An 18,935-nucleotide genomic window follows, 5' to 3' on the forward strand; every position below is an offset into this window, starting at 1 on the left:
GGCTGCGGCAAGACAATAAACGGGTGTCTGACCACAAAATGACAAAGCTCACGGCCGTGGAACTGCCTGTACTCCACACTCAGGAGGAAGAAGGTCTGAACTCCACCTCTTCCATGGCTATGGACTCCTGTACTCTGGTGAGGAATTAGAAGTGCACCTCACATGCTCAAGGGCCATTCACTTTCTCCAGGCAGGTCTTGACAACACCACATACTGTAGAGAACAGGGACTTCTCAACCTGAACCACACTGTGGGCATGATGTTTGTGGAAAAGTCTAAGGGGCTTTTGATTCAGCGTTCTAATCCTGAAAAGTAGGAGTCATGCAGAGTATGGGAATGCCCATATGAGAAATTTAAGTGTCTAACTTCAGTCATCTGAATTCACTCAAGGTACATGCCCAGAATAAATCTGATATCATCATGTCCTTACTTCCCTGATGAATGTGCAAGTTACTTACGTGTATTCCCTGTGGGAAAAAAAATAATGTGGTCCCTAATGAAACACCCTTTTTTTTTTTACAAAAAGTGCATATATTGCAGAAGTGGGTAATCTTCAGTAGTATACAGACAGGTAATGTAAACTGATCAGAAACAAAAAAAATTGTATTTTGACGACCTTTCTTTATCTAATTCCTGAGTATACTTCTGATAGTAGCCAGTACCAGATGCTTCTGAAAAAGACAGAAGTAGCATAATCCTATTAGGGAATAGCCACAACACATGGAAAGCTTCTTCCAAGCTCCATCAGTTTACAACTGGTTTATGGTAAATTAGGAGCAGAGATTACATCCACAATACTGAATTATCTTGTTTGAAGTGCTTGTGACATATGTTTATCCACATAATATTATCATCTTTTCGTAAGAATCCTTCCAGCATACTAAGGAAATCTGAAATCTGGCATATTTCTACCCCATTTAATCATCTGCACTTAGATCATTCATATACATACTTGTTTCCAAAAGAGCTATATGAACAACTCCAGATGTGTGGTTATGAAGATCTGCAAACATACAGATTATCATCTCTTTAGAAAGACAGAAAAAAAGGCTGGCAGTTCCTGTGGAAACTGTGGTAAGTATCAGGGAAGAAGAGAGAGGCCTGCGGAAGCTAGAAACAGCAAAGCTGGTTGGTTCTGTATTGAGAAAGTACTGATGAGCACAACAAAATCTCCATCTGAATAAGGGAAGTATAACTTATCACAGTTTTAGAAATAAAAATGATGTGGGATAGGAAGCAATCACAAAGAGCCTAAATTTGCTGATGCTGGCACAAAGATATTAAACATGATTTTTCTTTTTCCTTTCTTCAGAAATGTAAGCCCGTTTTTGCCATACTTTCAATTTGTCACACATGCTATCATTTCTACTCACCGAATCTAAAATTACTTGTTCGGTGACTTATGCATCTATTACTTATCAGAACTCGGTATTAACATTTTGGGAAGCCTGAATGGAAAGTCTTTATAACAAACATCTCAGTTCAAGTATTAAGAGATAATCCCTGAAGAAAAAAAAAATTACTTTGTACTTTTTTTACCTTTGCAAATTTACCTTATAAATGGTAAATTTATTTTGCAATTAAAAAAAATACAAAGTGAAAGAAAAAAGCTACATAATACAACTTGTTATCAAAAAGTTGCCTAAATGCATAAGTCTAACAGGTACATTTCTAAAAATCAGGGAAGAATGTCTGTATAATGTACCACCATCATTACATCATGTGTCTGCATGTGATGACATCCAGAGCTAGGCAGGACCATTTCAACAAATAACTAATTTCAATAAATAGCTAATAAATAACTAATGAACTTTGTCTCAAACACTCTCTAGCGATGCATCTTTCCTGCTCTTTAAACACTGATGCTGAAATACTTATTCCTTTATATGCTACAGCTGCCTCAGGCACTGTTCAATTCCAGATGACCTGCAAGCTTTCCACTGTCACTTACTTTTCTGATAACTAGAAGAAAGCTCTTCCAGTTAAAATGCCTCATTTAGGCAAGTGAAGAGAAGGACCAAATACGAGAAGCACTTTGCAATAACTTGGGCAAAGATGCCACAGAGGGTATGTCTTTAAGCCGAAGTTTTAAAGCCTTAAAAATCGGTATAAACAAACAGACAAAAAAGCACTTGCGTTATTTCATCCAAATATTAAGAGGTATTTGACAGCTAGTAAGGCTTATGACAATATTAGGCACCTATGGCTCCATTTGTGATATACAATTTCAAGAGTGTACCTGGTAATATCTTCCTTCTGCACAAAATATTCCCTTGTGAAGCTGTGCACAGAGCCCTGGTACACAAGTAAATAGCACAGCAGTCTGGAATGGCACCGGATGCTGTCATTCTGCAGTTGATCAAGACTTTTGATGCTGTCTCTCAGGATAACCTCATAGCCAAGCCCAGGAAGCAGGTGGTGAGGTGGATTGAGAACTGGCTGAATGAGAGCTCGGAGGGTTGGGATTGGTGGCACAGGTCTATTTGGATGCCTGTGCATAGCAGTGTCTCCCAAACTTCAATACTGGTGGGCCCAATCTCATTTAACTTACCACCAGAGATGAAGCACCTCCTCAGCAAGCTCACTGATGACACAAAAGCTGGGAGGAGTGGCCGATACCCAAGCGCTGTGCAACCCTTCAGAAGGACCTTGACAAGCAGGAGGGGTGGGCAGAAAGGAACCTTCTGAAATTAAACAAGGGCAAGTGCACCTGCAGAGGAATAATCCCAGGCGCCAGCACAAGTTGTCCATGAGCCAGCAGTGCTCTTGTAGCCAAGAAGGCGGATGTTATTGAGGGGTGCATCAGGAAAAGCACTGCCAGCAGTTCAAGGGAGGTGATCGTGCCCCTCTGCTCAGCCCTGGTGAGGCACATCTGGAGTGCTGTGTCCAGTTCTGGGCTCCTCAACACAAGAGGGACATGGAGCTCCTGGAGCAGGCAGGACCTGTTGAGGGCTATCATTAGGGGATTGGAGCACTTCACTTGGGAGGAAAAGGTTTACAGTTGGACTTAATGATCTTAGAGATCTTTCCTAATCTAAAAAATGCCACAGTTCTGTGAAAGGCTGAGGGTGCTGGCCCTGTTCAGCACTGAGAAGACAAAACTGAGAGGGGACCTCATCGATGTAAGTATCTGACAGGAGGATGTCAAGAGGATACAGTCAGGCTCTTTTTAGTGGTCCTGAGCAATAGAATGAAAGGCAAAGGGCCAACACTGGTATGCAGGAAGTTTCACCTGAACATGAGGAAGAATTTCTTTCCTGTGAAGGAGATTGAGCATAGGAACAGATTTTCAGAAAAGCTCTGGAGTCCCATTCTCTGGAGATATTCAAAAGCCACTGACACACAATCTTGAGTAAGATGCTCTAGGCAACCCTGCTGGAGCAGGGAGGTTGGATTAGACTACTTCCAGTGGTCCCAACCTTACCCATTCTGTGGTCCTGTGGGGAGTCAGAAAATGGGTGTAGCATAATTCACACTATTTTTTCAGATCATGAAATGGCAAGTGCTATGCAAACATTTGGTAAGAATTTACTTCAGTTTTATACTTTCTGCTCATAATTTTAAAATGTGTAGCTTCCAGAAACATTTTCCCTACCTTTATAATGCTCTGACATGTTGAGAGTGGTAAACCAACCAAGCTGGTCCCATTGATTGACATGATCTGGTCCCCTATATTCAGCTTCCCAGACTTCTCTGCTGGTCCTCCATGCATCATGTTGGCTATGATAACTGTAGGCAAAATGGATCCCCAGCCAGACTCCACAATCACCACGCCTAGAATTTCTCCCTTCTGCTTTTCAATGTAAACCTGTATAGTAAGAAAAAAATGTTTTAAAAAGGTTTCTTTCACACCCATGAACTATTATCATTCCGCTCCAAACATTCACAAAGCCAACAAATATACCCATCTTCATTTGCAACCTGCCCTCCTAATTCAAAGGCAAACAAGACAGGGTACATGTTTTACTACCTTTCATTTGCATTCAAACATTAAATGACACACAATACAGATTTCGTGCTGAACACCCCTCAGAAGCAATTTCTGTTTATGAAAAGAAGAAATTCCAGTGAAGGAAACCCTGGTGCCATGGGCTTTGGTGGACAAAGCTAAATAAGAAAAGACTGCAAGACTTTACAACTTTGCACTGGAAAAACACTACCTGTGCATTCAAGTTGCACAGTGGTTTGTTTTTATTAAGCAAGCTGCAAAGCCTTCTGGCACATACAATTATTTAAAACCTGGAATCAATCATGTTCATAAACACCAGTGCTTCTATGAATTTTATGTTGTTCACTGTAATTTTTAAAATTGTATTAATCATTTAATCTAATTTAAATTCACTTTCAAACATGTATGAAAATTGATAAAAAGAACAGAAACAGATGGTTAATCAGCTGACTGCTGATAAATTTGGGGTTCACTGTTTGCCTCTGAAAGAGAACTGATGACAGGGTGTCCTATTAGGGAGGATATTCTAGACTAACTGAGATAATTTACAGGAAGTATTAATGTTTTTTTAGTTTCTACCAACACAGGCCTGCAACTGATAAAGAGTATATTTGTGGGGGGGGGAAAAAAAAAGACATACATCTTTGCAATTTTCAGATTTGGAGAAGTGAATCAGATCATCATTGTACATGTCCTGGGTATTAAGCAAGTCGCTATATTCCTTCTGGCTAAGATCTTCTGGGTTGATTCCATTTGCTCTCAGAAATTCTTGGTAGGCCACACTAAATGCTTGACCTATGGATTGTGCAATCAGCTGCGCCTGTAGCAGTTCCCAGAAAAGGGAGAAGAAAAGAAAAAAGTGAAACATTCTGATGGTCATGTCCACTGACACTTTCTGTTACAATCACATTGTAAAATGGATCATCAAGTTGATGAACCTACAAGTTACTGCAATCCAGTCTAAAAAATATTTGTGCCTTACAAATTAATTTTTAAAGACCCACAAAATCTCAACACTTCGGCTCTGCCATGAATCCAGCTCAGTAAGCAATTATAAATTACAAACATGAGAAAGACATCCTTTCACAGGCAATAACTGCTAATCTAAGTGTAAAGGTAGAGTCACTGCAGTGACTGTGGCTTGCACCTATAATTCTTCCCACATATGCTGCTCTCAAATGGCTCTCCCTTTCAGCAGAGGCAACGTCATTCGCTGTCAAGCCAGCAGTGAAAACAAAAATGTCTACTAGGAAACATACAACCACGTTTAAAAGGGTATTTTCAACTTTTCCTACCATCTTTTACAACATTGATAGTGACTACTCCTACCTCGGCCTCAGACAAAAGAGGAAAAAGGCAGCAACTAGTGACCAGATCAAACCCTAAAGTAACTGCAAATGGTTGTATACATCTCCTTCTTCATCCTGCTACTACCTTCAGCCTCTATACCCTACACCTATTTCCCTCCTTCCAACTCACACAATCCTGCCAGTTCTCTGCCTCTTTCCTACTCATTCTGTCCTTTGTGAGCACCCTCTTGCACCTGCAGCTTCCCAGCATCTTGTCTGCACCCAAAACCACCAAATGCACCTCTCACCACACTGCATTGCTCCCACCACGAACTGGTTTATTTCTGCAGGTGTGGGACTGAAACTGGGCAGCAGGCAGACGTGGGGAAAGCTGTGTCCCAAGCAAGGCCAGAGGGATGCCCGTTTTTGACACAGTAACCATTGTCAGGCAAGTAATGGGCAGGAGAGCAAAGCACAGCATGGTGCAGAGCACTGCTGTGTATAGGTGGAGAGATTCATGCAGTGAGCACTGTGCAGTGCACAGGAGGTGGCTATGATGTGCATTGAAACACAGTGCTGCCTGTGGCAAAAGCAGGGAAGAGAAATGGAGAACTCTACAGCTGACAGTGGAGGCCTGGCAGGGTATTGGTAATGAATGAATGCTGCTCAGGTGTACTTTTATACAGTCTGATGGCCATTTTTAAAGTCCAGTTTGATCCCTAATAAAGAAAAGGTTCCCAACACTGAAATAAAAATGTTGCTGTATCTTACACAGCTCAGACTAGCACTAAACCTGCTGATGAGACAGCATGATTGCTGGTGCTGAAAAGACCAATATATAGACTGGAAGTATATTACCAAAGCTAAGATCAACCTAACTTTGACAGCAAGGACAGCAAGAAAATGGGAAAAGTGCACCTCCGTAATTCAGTAACCTAAGTGAAGAGTGCAAACTTTACATTCATACACATGCATTTTCACTCCAAGAAGAGACCAGCTCCCACTTAGACACCTGGCATTTGGAGACATCAGTAAGGTTCAACTCATTTAAAGGTACACCTCTAAATAGTTGAAAATCTGGCGCTGTCCTCCTTAGACAAAGACACATCCAAGCAGAGACATGTTCTGGCCAACACCCACTCACAGGCTTACAGTTTCTGTTTCACTTACTGTATAGATTCTGCCAAGTACCCAGCTGTCCCAGAAGAAGAAAAGACAAGTTTTGTAATATAAACAGGCCATATGACTTCATTGGTGGTACAAAATCCCTGAAGCTGCCATTTCATTGCTGCTAACAAGGTGCTGCAATCCTTCCATTCTGACTGTTAGTCACTTCAGTATTTGAGATAAATTTGGCAAGTTACCTGTGAGCTATACACCATGACTAAGGAGAGTTGATACAAACTGCATTTTCTCAGCATATTTTCCCCATCAAGGAGCAATGCTTTTATTGGATCTACAGGCATTTTACAAGCCAGTTGGATTTACAGGCATAGAAAGGATCACACATGACACAAATACAGGCTGACCCAAACAAACCTTAGATTTAGAAGCTCAAATTTCAGCTAGCCAAAGTATTAACAGCAGCCTAGGAAACAGATCCGGGAAGTATGGATCGTGCAAAGCGTCAGAACACCCCATGGTGAAGGCAAATAAGTCCCAGACTCTGGCACCTGACAGTTTGGTTTCTGCTTTTTCAATTGGCCAGTAAAAGAGTAAGCAGTGTTCAAACTTGTGACTAGAAACACAGGAACAGCAGCCTCAAAGTGGGTAGCATATCAAATGTTATTAAGTAAAAAATACATTGGCTACTGTATTTCACACCAGATTCTTAAAAAGGCTTTGCAAAACAGGTTTACATGTTATTTTGTGGAAATAATCCAGAATTTTTATACTCTGTCAATTTTAGTCCAGGATTACTTTTATCATTGTTCGTCCTTACTTTTTAACTTCAGCACTGGGTCATGTATATACATTCATGTGCTATCAGATAATCTATTCAGACACAGGTTTAGAACAGATTACATAAAATCATTCATAAAATCAGCTCCTTATTCAAGAAAACCTTCCCATCTCAAAGTCCTTGCTGTTCACTGTAGTTTGGAAGACATGGAAGAAACTGGTATATTCACTTACTTCTCTTGAGTATGTTAGTTTCCCAGATTATTAGGACTAACTTGACTATGATCCTAAAAACTACATATCTAACCACTTCAATCTAGTACGTTTGATTTTACTTTCCAATAACTGAAAGTTACTTTTAAAAAGCACATAAAATCAGCAATTTACACACTGATTGTGAAGACAGGACATCAAGTCCTGTGTAAGGTAACTTAGACTTGTGTAAAGTACCTTAACTGTGCCATATATTAAAATTTAATCATTTGTATCTCTATTCAGCATATTTTGGGATTGCTGAAATCACAAACTTTCTTTGCTGGCTTTTTGATAAGATGACAGGAACTACAGCCCCTACACCAACCACCCAAAAAATAAAAAATCACCTTTCTGGTATGCGTCAATGACTGATCCTCAATGCAAGACTTGGGATTACAATTTCCCAATGAAAATAGGCACCTCTGATAGACTTTCCCTCTCTTATGCAAAATTTGAGCTGGTATTTGCAAACTGTAGAAACTGGACCCTCCTATCACTGTTATGGGAAGGCACTAAAGAAGCTATAAAAAAGTAAGCATTTCTATAAACACCAACTTCCATGACATGCCATGTCCAAACATCTAAGTGGCAGACAAGTTCCTCTGCTTAGATGAAATAGTGGGTGCAGTTAAAAAGCAAACAGGACCACTCACAATGGACTTTGGACCTATCAAAAAGTGCTTACTTTTCCACTCCTAGAAAACTACAAGACAATGTAATTGCTTACATCCTCAGACTCAAAGACATGGCAAATCATTTTGTACTGCCTCTTTCCATCTTGAGAGGGGTGAGATGCTTCCACATTATCCTGGGAGTTAGAGCGTGGCATTCGTCTACGAGCCATCAAAACAACTATATTTCCTATATCAGCAATGTAAGAAATGGTCCGCAGGGGATGATCCATCATGGTCTCCTGGGGAATAAGAAAACCAACATAATCAGCTGCTTCAACTAAGTTCTTATTGCACATCTAGTATTATCAAAACACACAAATAGCTGTAAGACCTCTGCTAGGTGAAGTTTGTAATACCTGTCATGCATGAAAGGAGATATAATAGAAACCAAGAGCTTCACCTTCCAAAAATAAAACAAAGAGAAAGTTTTACAGGGTTTTTTCTGTGGAAAAGGACATCAAGACCTCAACTGCAGAAACTGCATATGCTGGGCATGTATGTGTACAGGACTATAAACAAATTACTGCAGCTAAACATTTTGGGCTACTCTGGGCACAATCAATACTTGATGCAGCATGGCTCAGAAGACATAAGCTGACTGCAATTATCTTACCCACAAATTCTAGTTATTTCTACAGGCAGACACACCAGAATAATTGCTTGTATGACATGGCTCTTGACCATGGATTTCTGCCTAGAGGGGAATACAAGATCCAGCACATTTTAAAGACAAATTTTAATGTATGTGGAAAGTCTATTCCAGTAGTCTACTCCAACAATAGTAACAAAGGTGTCTATGTCTATACCTGTGTGTCTGCATTCAGTACTTTTATTCTCTGTGTAGAAATGAAGAGGTCCACTTCAGTCATGGGTTGAGATTCACCTTCTGGAGCCTGCAAATAAATGGCTTAGAGTCAAACAAACATGTTAGATAACATACTTACTAATAATGATGCTAGTTCACGTACAGGGGAACACTAAGACACAGTCACCAGAACAGCAATGCAGGATAGAGTATTAGACTGCAGAAGCAAAAGATAAACACAAAGATGTGGAAACTATATCATATATGTGAAAGTGAATTGGGTATTGTTTGAAAAAAATTTAACCTCATAAAAGCTTGCCTGCTGTTTTTCCTGATTCAGTAAAATTATACCTGACTGTAACATGAACTATAAAGATTTCTTGAAAAGCAGTATGATTTTACCATTTTCTGCACACTATAAATCCCACCTCAAAAAAAGGTTTTCATACAAGCCATAGAAAGGCCTAACAGTATCTCCTGCCTGAGGAATTTCTGTTTGGGCTAGCAGTGGTTGCCAAGACCAATGGAAAAACCTGTACCACAGGAAGTACTGTTTGAGCTGTTCATAATGCAGTTCTGGCAAGAAGACCTTCACAGTCAGACAACATACTTTTCAAGCAGTAACCCACTTAAGAAATAACGTTTTCTTAATAGAAAGCAGACATTTGTAATATTTTTAAAATTACATTTGTTAAAAAGTAGTTGAAAACTCCACAAACAGAACTTATTAGAAAGATGAGTCCATCTCAGTATGTATAGACATAAACTTTTTTTTTTGCATCCAGCAATTTGATATCTCTGTGAGTCAAACAAAGCACTCCTACATAAAGATTAAATTAAAATTATGAAGTTTAAAAAAAGTAGAAAACCCCAAAACAAACAAAAAAAACCTCACACTTCATTTTAATCCATCATTTTACAATGTTTAAACCTTTGCCATGTCAGTCCTGATTCTCTAATATGCATTTTAGGTACTGCCCATAACCATTTAATAAATCCAATCTTTCTTCTATTTCTAACATGAAATGGCTAATGAGAAGCAACAAAAAATGGCCAATCGGGCAACTGATTTCCCAGATATGTCAACTTGTATGGTGGCTCAGAAATAAATCTGAAAAAACCTTGCTGGATGCAGAAAATAAAACCACAAAATAAAAAGAAAGGGAAAAACTCTCCCAGAAAACAAAAGAACAAGCATAACATCAAGCTGATGGAGTTTGTACTGCACCTTCTTCCTGCTTTTGGCTAATTTCTGGGCCATCTGCTTAGCATGGAACAAACAGAGACAGGAGAACAGTTAGAAAAGAACTTACAGAGACTCCAACTCAAGCAGGAATCTACAAACTAATGTCAGGGCTCACAGACTATTAGCTGGTCTAAATTAGTCCCTGCTTAGATTAATTTCCTCCTTTTCTTTTTAGCTTAAAAAATTTTAAGATTTCATGTTTAGCACAATTAATTTCAGAAATGAAAAACAGCACCAAAAGAGTCAGGAAGAACACAAAAAGATTTTTTTTTCACTTAAAATTTTGTTACTTGCAACAAACAAGGTTATTTTGTGTGTAATTGTTTTTGAGGTTTGGTGGGGAGAGGATGGTACAAGAAACACAACAGTGCTTCCCCTCACTTACAGCAGTGTAAACCATGAAGTTATTTCTTCTGAAGGTACACCAATGTAAAAGGTGAGAGAAAAATTGTATGCCTTATTCTTACAGGTTTTTCAGATCTCGTACTTCATCGGACTTCAAAAAAATAACCTCCCTAACATTATGTTGCTTTTTCCTGGAAAAAATGAAATGACAGAAGGTAATTGTCACCTTCATTTTTTCCTCCTGAGCAAATAAATCAGTACCAATGTTCACAAAGTGAACTGGTCAACAAATTTTCCTGTGACACCTACACAAAGATATGTCCACTATCACATTTCTTGAAGCAAGCAGTGGAGCATGTATTTCAGATCCAGAAACACCTTAAAAGCCATTTCTACTAACAACCCAAACAAACATAATTTTTACGGTCTTGCAATCATGAATTCAAACCAATGGTGAACTGAACTTTACAGACCTGCTTACTGAAGGAATGGAATACTCACCAGGCTGGCAATTAGCCCTTAATTTCAACAGCAACAGGCTCTTTGCTAATTAAATTTACAGGTGTGCTCATGGTGGGAAGGAGGCTTATTGTTACAAGCTCCAGAGAGATTCAGCACTAGCTACTTCTACGAAGAGCAAACAGGAGGCCTGAATCATGAGACACATCAAATATTTTAATACTGATGCTCACAACTTAAGTCTGTCAGTTTTTGTCCAAACAAATCTGAAAGCAGCTACTTAAAGTTTAGGCCACACTGCTTATTTACAAATAGAAACATTCTCAAAATAGCTTTTAGTCACCTTTTTCAAATTAAGAAGTATTTTATAGCCTGATAGGTTGTTTTATAACAGATGATTGTAAACTATTGCAAAAGCAATTAAAACTGCTTTACATGGCAGGCTTTTCATTACATTATTCTCAATTTAAATTAATACTCAGAAATAATATACTTATATTGAGTAACACCTGCCTGTCATACAATGAGCAAGGAGGAGACCCTCCTGAGATAGAGCATTTAGATATTTTTCCAAAATCAAACTTTTTTTTCTCACACTTCCCAAACTTTAGAATGATGGATCTCCCAAAAGAAGAAAAGTACAGGCCAAAATTAAGAAAAAGGGGAAAAAATAATCCTTGAGCTACAACTTTACAATGCAAAATCAACAATTTATCAAAGTATACTATAATTCAATATACTGAAAATTCTGTTCTTCAAATGGAAGCATATTGAAAAACTACTTTCAAATATTTCATAAAATAAGGCAGTGATATGGATCAAGCACTTTTAATAAGTGATTTAACACTGCACGGAAATGTCACAAAATAAGATATGGTCCATGAACAACAAAAAAATTAGGATAATTCTATTCAAGATACTTTATTAGACAAATTCTCTTTATCGTGACATTATTTTCCTAACTCAAATCAAAGATTATTTCTGTATTCCTAGAAGAAAACCAAATGGAACATACCTAATCCACACAATTATTTTTTTTAATATCCATAATACAGGATTTTCATTTAAGGTAAGTTAAATGTATTTATTTATATAGATGCAATTTCCAAAATTACAATTCATTACAACCCAACAAGCTTCTGCTTTTGCTACAGAGAGGTCCTAAGTTTATTCAATCCATTTAGTCTACAAAAAATGTTTTGCAACTCAGTGAGCACTGAGAGGACACTAAGTGTGTGAAAATGTGTGAAATACTAAATTAAATATCCACATATGGGTTCTATCTTAAATTACACTGAGAAATTAAACCAAGTGTTACTTAGAAATGTTCAAACCTACCCCACAGCACGCTAAAAGTGCCTCCTAATGAAATATTCCTAACTACATTTGATGAACACTTTCAAAGCAGTGTGTCTGTTTTAACTTAGCTGGACTTCACAGGGATGAAGGCCGAGCAAGAAAACACCTAACTCTTGAACTTGGAACTGAAAAGATACTTCTTTAAAGAAGAAGCCTGGAGAATTGTTTTCAAAGTCTGTTCATATTCCAAATGAATGCATATGTGTTCTGGAGGCTCTGCTAAAAGGAAGCACTTTAGGTATTATTAAATTCAGATGGTATACACTTTTGTGAAGGTATAAATAGCAGAGCTTAAACAAAGCTCTTCACTTCTTTTTAATACTCAGCTTCATGTCTGTGTATTTTAAAACTCATTCTTAATCCATAAGCTTTGTTTTCTTCAACAGTGGAGAAATGGTTGACATGCAACAAGTATGGCACTCTGTAAACAAACATGAGCAGGGCACAGCCTTCATAGTCACTGTGCAAGCCATCATTTATACATCTGGGATATGGAATATTTGATACAGTGATGAATCTGGCAGGAGGAAGTCCATCGCTCATAATGAATCTCTCTCTGAAAACGTTTAGCTTTAATGGCAACCAGCAACAAAACCAGCCAAAGCCAATCCTAATAAGCCCAGAAGCCGAAGGTGCAGGGGGATTGTCTGTGCGTTACTTAGAAGCAGAAAGCAGTAACTGCCCAAGAAGTCTTCAAAGGTATTGTGTACAATACAATACAAGTCAATAATTTTCTGAAATATGTCAAGTTTCATAAAATTCAATCCAGCAGCTAGGGTCTTACCAGGTCACAAATGCTGTAACTTGGGCCTCAAGTCTGAGGCAAATACACTACAAGAAAGGATATGCATGCCTGCTGATTTACATAGATGCACAAATTATGGCATTAATGAGTGAAATGCATTAAATAGATTTCTTCTGTTTTGATGCACAAGAAATGGTGAGGCATAACAGAATCTTCAAAACAGTATTTTGTTAACAAATTTCTACAAAATACATTTCGCATCAGACAAAGATTCTATACTCTTAAAACCTCTTAGGCCTGGTTTGAATCAATTCAGTTTCGTTTTTGTCTACCACAACACTGCACTCTTTTTTTCTAATGTGTATTCCTATGCAAGCTTTACCTTCTAGGTGCAAACTCCCTGCGGTTCAAGTTCCACTCCTGATACCTATTTCCTGTGATAGCTGATGCTAATCTTTCCTTTCACCCTCCAGCGGCGTGTCCCTTCTAGATCCAGCCTCACCATTCATTGGGTTTTCCATTCATTCAAATAAGACAAGTTTTCTAACACACAGCCAAGCATCAAGAAGGAACACAAAGAGACTACTAAACATAAGGACACAGCCTTATTTGCCCAGAGCAGGAAAAAAAACAGACTCTATAATAAAAATTCTTCACTGCAGGTCTGGGGAGAACTCACCAAGACCTGCCATTGTTGAAAAAGCTGCATGAAATGTACTTTTAAAGAATGTCACTTAATCCAGAGTCGCCAATGAACAAAGATAAATCACGCTTTTGCAAAAGGTTCAGTAGTTCAAGGTAGTGAAGACTTCTACAGAGATGGTGGAGTATAATCTCTAACAGGAAGGCTACATTCCTGCCTTTTCTAAAATGTGAGTGTGTTTACGATTTTCAGAGACAAGGTTACAAGAACCTATGCATTTGAACGCTAGCAAAATCACAATTTTTAGAAGTTGTCTCAATGGCTCTATTTAGAGCTTCTGTGTCAAAGTTATATACAGAGACTAAACTGAACACTTGCCACGGAAAGCAGTGGAAGAAATAAAGAAATAAAAGGAGCAGGAAGCACCAGCTGACCTTAACAGACAATTATTGGTCTTGCTGATAACCTTCTCTTCTCTTCCTCTCTCTTTTATAAAACTGCGCACCAAATCTGGTTGGAACCCAAAATAAAATATACAAAAGAAAAACACACAGATATTAAACTAAGAAAAATTCCCAGAGTGGATTGTGTTGATTCGTGAATTAGCAGAAGATGAAGCTGTGTGGCTACTAGCCAGTCACATATGGGTAGAGGGAATGTTGCAGCATCCTGTACAGCTGTGCAATACTTCATCCATACACCTTAATTTCAGCTGACAGTGTCATAATTGTAACTTACAGTACAGCAGCATTACCACTGCTGGAAGTGGCCTGTACAGAAATCAGTTGGAATGTCTCTTCTGAAACAAAATTTTTCAGATTCCAGAACAAATTATTTTTTCCACACCTCTCTGTACCATCACAAGCTTTTTTTTTTTTTTTTGCTTTTTTTTCCTTTCAAATCAGCTCACAGCTGTTACATGTGGAGAAACAAGTGTCCACAACAGAGTCAAAAATAGCTGCAGTCACTACCACAGTAGCAGTGCCATTGAGTGCCAAGTCAGAAGCAATACTTACTAGTTATTTCCTTAACCTGTTTTCCCTCCAGACCCAGGTAATATATAACTTTGACCACCACTCACTTCAGATTCTGGTTTAGTGTAGCACAAGTATTCCCATAGCGAATTAAAATGACCTGGTAACATCCCCTTTTAAGTTGTGTTCCATAAGCAGCATATAGGATTTATTTTGCAAAGGAAAGGTGAGGCACCTTTCATTCTGAAACTACACAAAACTCCACCTGAAAAAATTACTGCATAAGAATGAAGTTCATATTCACAATCATAAAACAGCCATACAAGAAGCAGCAGGAATTACTCCTTACCTTGATCCTGCTGACAGCTTCCTGAGCCTGCATCATCCTCACATTCTTGGATGGAGTTTTATCAGAAAGGAGTTGAGTTGAACCAAGGTAATTGGCAGCAAAAATGATTCCATCAATTAAGTCTTCAGGATCGCAAGGTCCAGGAACTGTAATACAGGAAAGCCATCACTGAAGACGATCATGGTCAAACGCAGCAAAAGCAGAACTGTGACAACTTGAGTCTGCACCTGATGGCTGCAAATCCTCCTCTGAAGTACTTCAGTTTAGCATGAAAAAAAGGCAACTAGTACTTTCAAAGGCACAAAACATCAAACAAATTGTATCAAAATCTGTGGTGGGTTGACCCTGCCCACCAAACCCCTTCTATCGCTCCCCTCCTAAGAAGGGCAGGGGAGAGAAAATATAATGAAAGTCTCATGGGGCAAGACAAGAACAGGTAGAGATCACTCATCAGTTACTGTCATGGGCAAAACAGACTCCACTTGTGGAAACTTGTTTCATCCATTACTAAGAAAAGTCAGAGTAGAATAAGGAAAAATAAAAACAGATGCTATAACACCTTCCCCTATCCCTCCCTTCTTCCTGGACTCACTTTTACTTTCAATTTTCTTTATCTCCTGCACCTAGAAGTATAGAGGAATGGGGGCTGTGGTCAGTTCACATGCTGTCTCTGATGCTCCTTCTTCATCATGGGGAAGAGGCCTCACATCCTTCCTCTGCTCTAGAATGGGATACCTCCCACAGGAGACAATCCTTCAGAACAGACTGCTCTGGCGTGCTCCCTATGGTGTTGCAACTCCTGCCAACAAGCCTGCTCCAGGTGGGCTCCTCTCTCCACTGGGCCACATATTCTATGGGGAGCCTGCTCCAGCCTGGATTTCCACAGGGTCATAGCCTGCTTTTTTTGGGCATCCATATAATCTGGCATGGGGTCCTCCAGGGGCTGCTTGTGGGTATGTGTTCCACTGTGGAGCTCCATTGATTGGAGGAGCACAACTGCCTCACCATAGTCTTCACCAAGGCCTGCATGGGAATCTCTGCTCTGGCACCTGGAGCACCTCCAGTTCTTCCTACTCCACTGACCTTGTCTTCAGAGATCCTTCTTTTACACGTTCCCAGCCCTTTCTTCTCTGGCTACAGTTGCTGTGGTGCAGAGTCTTTTTCCCCTTATTAAATACATTATCCCAGAGGTGCTACCACAGTCACTAATGGGTTTAGCCTTGGCAAGAGGTGGGCCTGTCTTGGAGCCAGCTGGTGCTGACTCAATCAGACAGGCAGGAAGCTTCCAGCAGCTTCTCACAGAGGACACCCTTGTAGCCACCCCACTACCAAAACCTTGCTACACAAACCCAGTACAACATCTCTCCAGCAAAAGCTACAATTGTTAATCCAGCCTGTTTCTCACAATAGCTCATTCTTTTGTGAGCAGGGATCTGCTTGGAGCAAAATAACCTCTGATTTTTCACTGTGATAACGAGACAGACACAGTTACTCAGCTTGCTTGCTCCTCAACCACCAAAAACAGCCTTGCAATTCCCAGACCAACAGTCACAAGCAGAAAGAGGAAAGGTGCAGTTTCATAGCAGCCATCAGCCTCTTTCTTGCTTATGCATCAACCACAGTTGGTGCAACAGGTAAAACAATCTCCCTGGAATGCTCTACACATACCACACATCACAATATTTTTATGCCACAGACCTTTAAAAATAGTAGTCTTAACAAGGATACTGTGGTAAAGTACTCAGTTAAATAAAAATGTTATTAAATAGACAGAGCACTGGCTCTCTTGATGGCAAAGCAACACTATTAGTCCACAGATCCTTAGAGATCCAATACCCATCAACTTCCGTGGAAAGCAACACTTTGTTATGAACACTTCACCGTGGGGTGTGAAGTGTTCAGAACCAAGCAATGCAAATCATGACAAAGCAGTACTTATGATTTGTAAGATTTTTGGCATTTGGCAGCTTTATCTAAAAATTTTATACATAAAAATGTTCCATTTTGACACCATGTTAAAACAGTCATGATTCAAAAGCGAGGCTGGTTAACTTAAGAAACTTCCTGTTCTTAGAAGTAAGGGAAAACAATTGTTGTTCAAGACAAGTGTGAATATAAATCATATTAAATAATGCTCATGGTACGTTCACATTTTATCACAAAACACCTGTGTTTATGTTTGTCTTTCTTTTTTCCTCTAAAATCAAGGGCTACCTTGTACTATAAGGCAATGGGGCTTTAAGTTCCAAATTACTAAAAATGCCAGTTTTGTTCTAATGATTTCATATAAGACTAACAACCTCTCAGAATGATTATGGGTAGCTTTGGCCTCAAGGAAAAGCAAGTCATTACTATGATTAAAATAAAAAAGAAAGAGCTGGAGGCAAGTATCATACTGAAACTATAAACACAGAGAGAAGCATACATACAAATGTTGTGACCAGGCTTGTCTTATAATTTTTTTAAATTCAAAAATTTATGACAAGCAATTTTAAGATGCCAGCTCCAGCGTGCAGCTTGCTCAGGCTGTACATATCTCAAAAATTCTCAAAATGAACAGTCACTTGCAAGCACATGAACTAAAGAAATTGAGTTACCTCCTTAGGGAAATTCATGCATCTGGAAGTACTACATATTCACACAGAAATCACACAGCATTTTAATGTTGCTATTTATTACTCTACATATCAAGGCCGTTTCACCACTTCCACCACTATACTAAAGAGGTGCAAAATCTTTTATAGTACAATCTCTTTTCTCGTTTTTATAGTACAAGTCAAAATGGGGGAGAAAAAAAAAAAGTGGGCAAAGGTGTAAGACTCCAAGAAAGTGCATATTAAACCCTTAAAAGGTATGTGCTCCAATAGCATCAGAGGTGAACACACAGACAGCGTTTCTTTTTAGAATACCTCCTCCTTTTGTTATCTGTGACAATAAAACTATTACCTCAATAAAAATATAGCATAGGTGCTGGCAAATTTTTCTTTGGACTGCTGGTGCATAAAAATGGAACATTTGTAATTTTAAGGAATTTTGTGCTGGACCAAGCACCAAGAAAATATTAGTGTAAGATTTTTTTTTCCCCCTAAGGCAGAGATAATTACTTTTAAAATATAGTTATATATTCCTATACATAATAAAGTCCCTTGATAGACAGGACTATCAACACGAGACGAATTTAAATTCTAAGAGAGATTCTTCATTGTTGCAAAATTCCATTGCTTAGCTATGAACTAACTGACATTCTGGCCAGAGACTCCAAAACAGGCAGCTTACACTCAGAAGACTAAAACAACAATTTGCAGTCTAAAGAAAATGATCACATTATCAATTAAACACAGTACACTGTAAAGCAATCCAAGGAGTGATGAGGAAGTCCAAATAAAGTATTAGATCAACTGTATTTCTAAAATTTCCTCAAGCACATGGAACAACCACTGCCAATGGAAAAGAAAAAAAAAAAAAAAAACAAAAAAAACCACCTTCTATTTCCTGCTGCTGTCCTAACTGCACACAACTTGTGTTCCTCCTGCAGTATACACACAGGATGCAGACTCATACAAAAAGTAACAGCAGTCCATGTGACAGGTAACTTGCTCTTTCACATTGTTCTGAAAAAATTCAGCACTACTGAAGCCTTAACTCTGACACGGGATGCAGTATTTAATTAAGAGGCAAACAGCTGTTAAACTAAGCAGATTTTCACTGGCAGGCCTGCCCATAAATCCAGCTGAGATTAGACTGAGCCTGCCAATTGAAATCAATGCTGGACAGAGCACTATAGTCTTCTTGCTTAGTCTGTTTTGCTTGTCCACACACATTCTTATGTGTTGTGTAAATACCATAAAGAAAGCAGTGTTTTAAGTGATACTGAGGAAAAAAAACAGCATAACTGATACAGAAACAATAAATGAAACACCAAAAAACTAAAAGCTCCATGT

General features: G+C 38.8%; 1 protein-coding gene across 2 annotated transcripts in view; it reads right to left on the reverse strand.

Moving 5' to 3' along the window:
* The window catches only part of APBA1 (amyloid beta precursor protein binding family A member 1), an 84,003-nt gene that overhangs the window by 5,985 nt on the left and 59,083 nt on the right, over positions 1-18,935 (reverse strand). The window contains exons 5-10 of one of the 2 annotated variants that reach the window (XM_041422176.1): positions 14,995-15,140; positions 10,103-10,135; positions 8,876-8,962; positions 8,123-8,308; positions 4,590-4,769; positions 3,596-3,808 (exon numbers count right to left, since the gene is read on the reverse strand). In XM_041422176.1, the coding sequence (XP_041278110.1) occupies positions 3,596-3,808; positions 4,590-4,769; positions 8,123-8,308; positions 8,876-8,962; positions 10,103-10,135; positions 14,995-15,140 (845 nt within the window). The remainder of the gene's footprint in view (positions 1-3,595; positions 3,809-4,589; positions 4,770-8,122; positions 8,309-8,875; positions 8,963-10,102; positions 10,136-14,994; positions 15,141-18,935) is intronic. The other variant, XM_041422177.1, reaches the window with a different exon arrangement.

Source organism: Onychostruthus taczanowskii, unplaced genomic scaffold (assembly GCF_017590055.1).
Source record: "Onychostruthus taczanowskii isolate IOZ18803 unplaced genomic scaffold, ASM1759005v1 scaffold72, whole genome shotgun sequence".
Taxonomy (NCBI): domain Eukaryota; kingdom Metazoa; phylum Chordata; class Aves; order Passeriformes; family Passeridae; genus Onychostruthus; species Onychostruthus taczanowskii.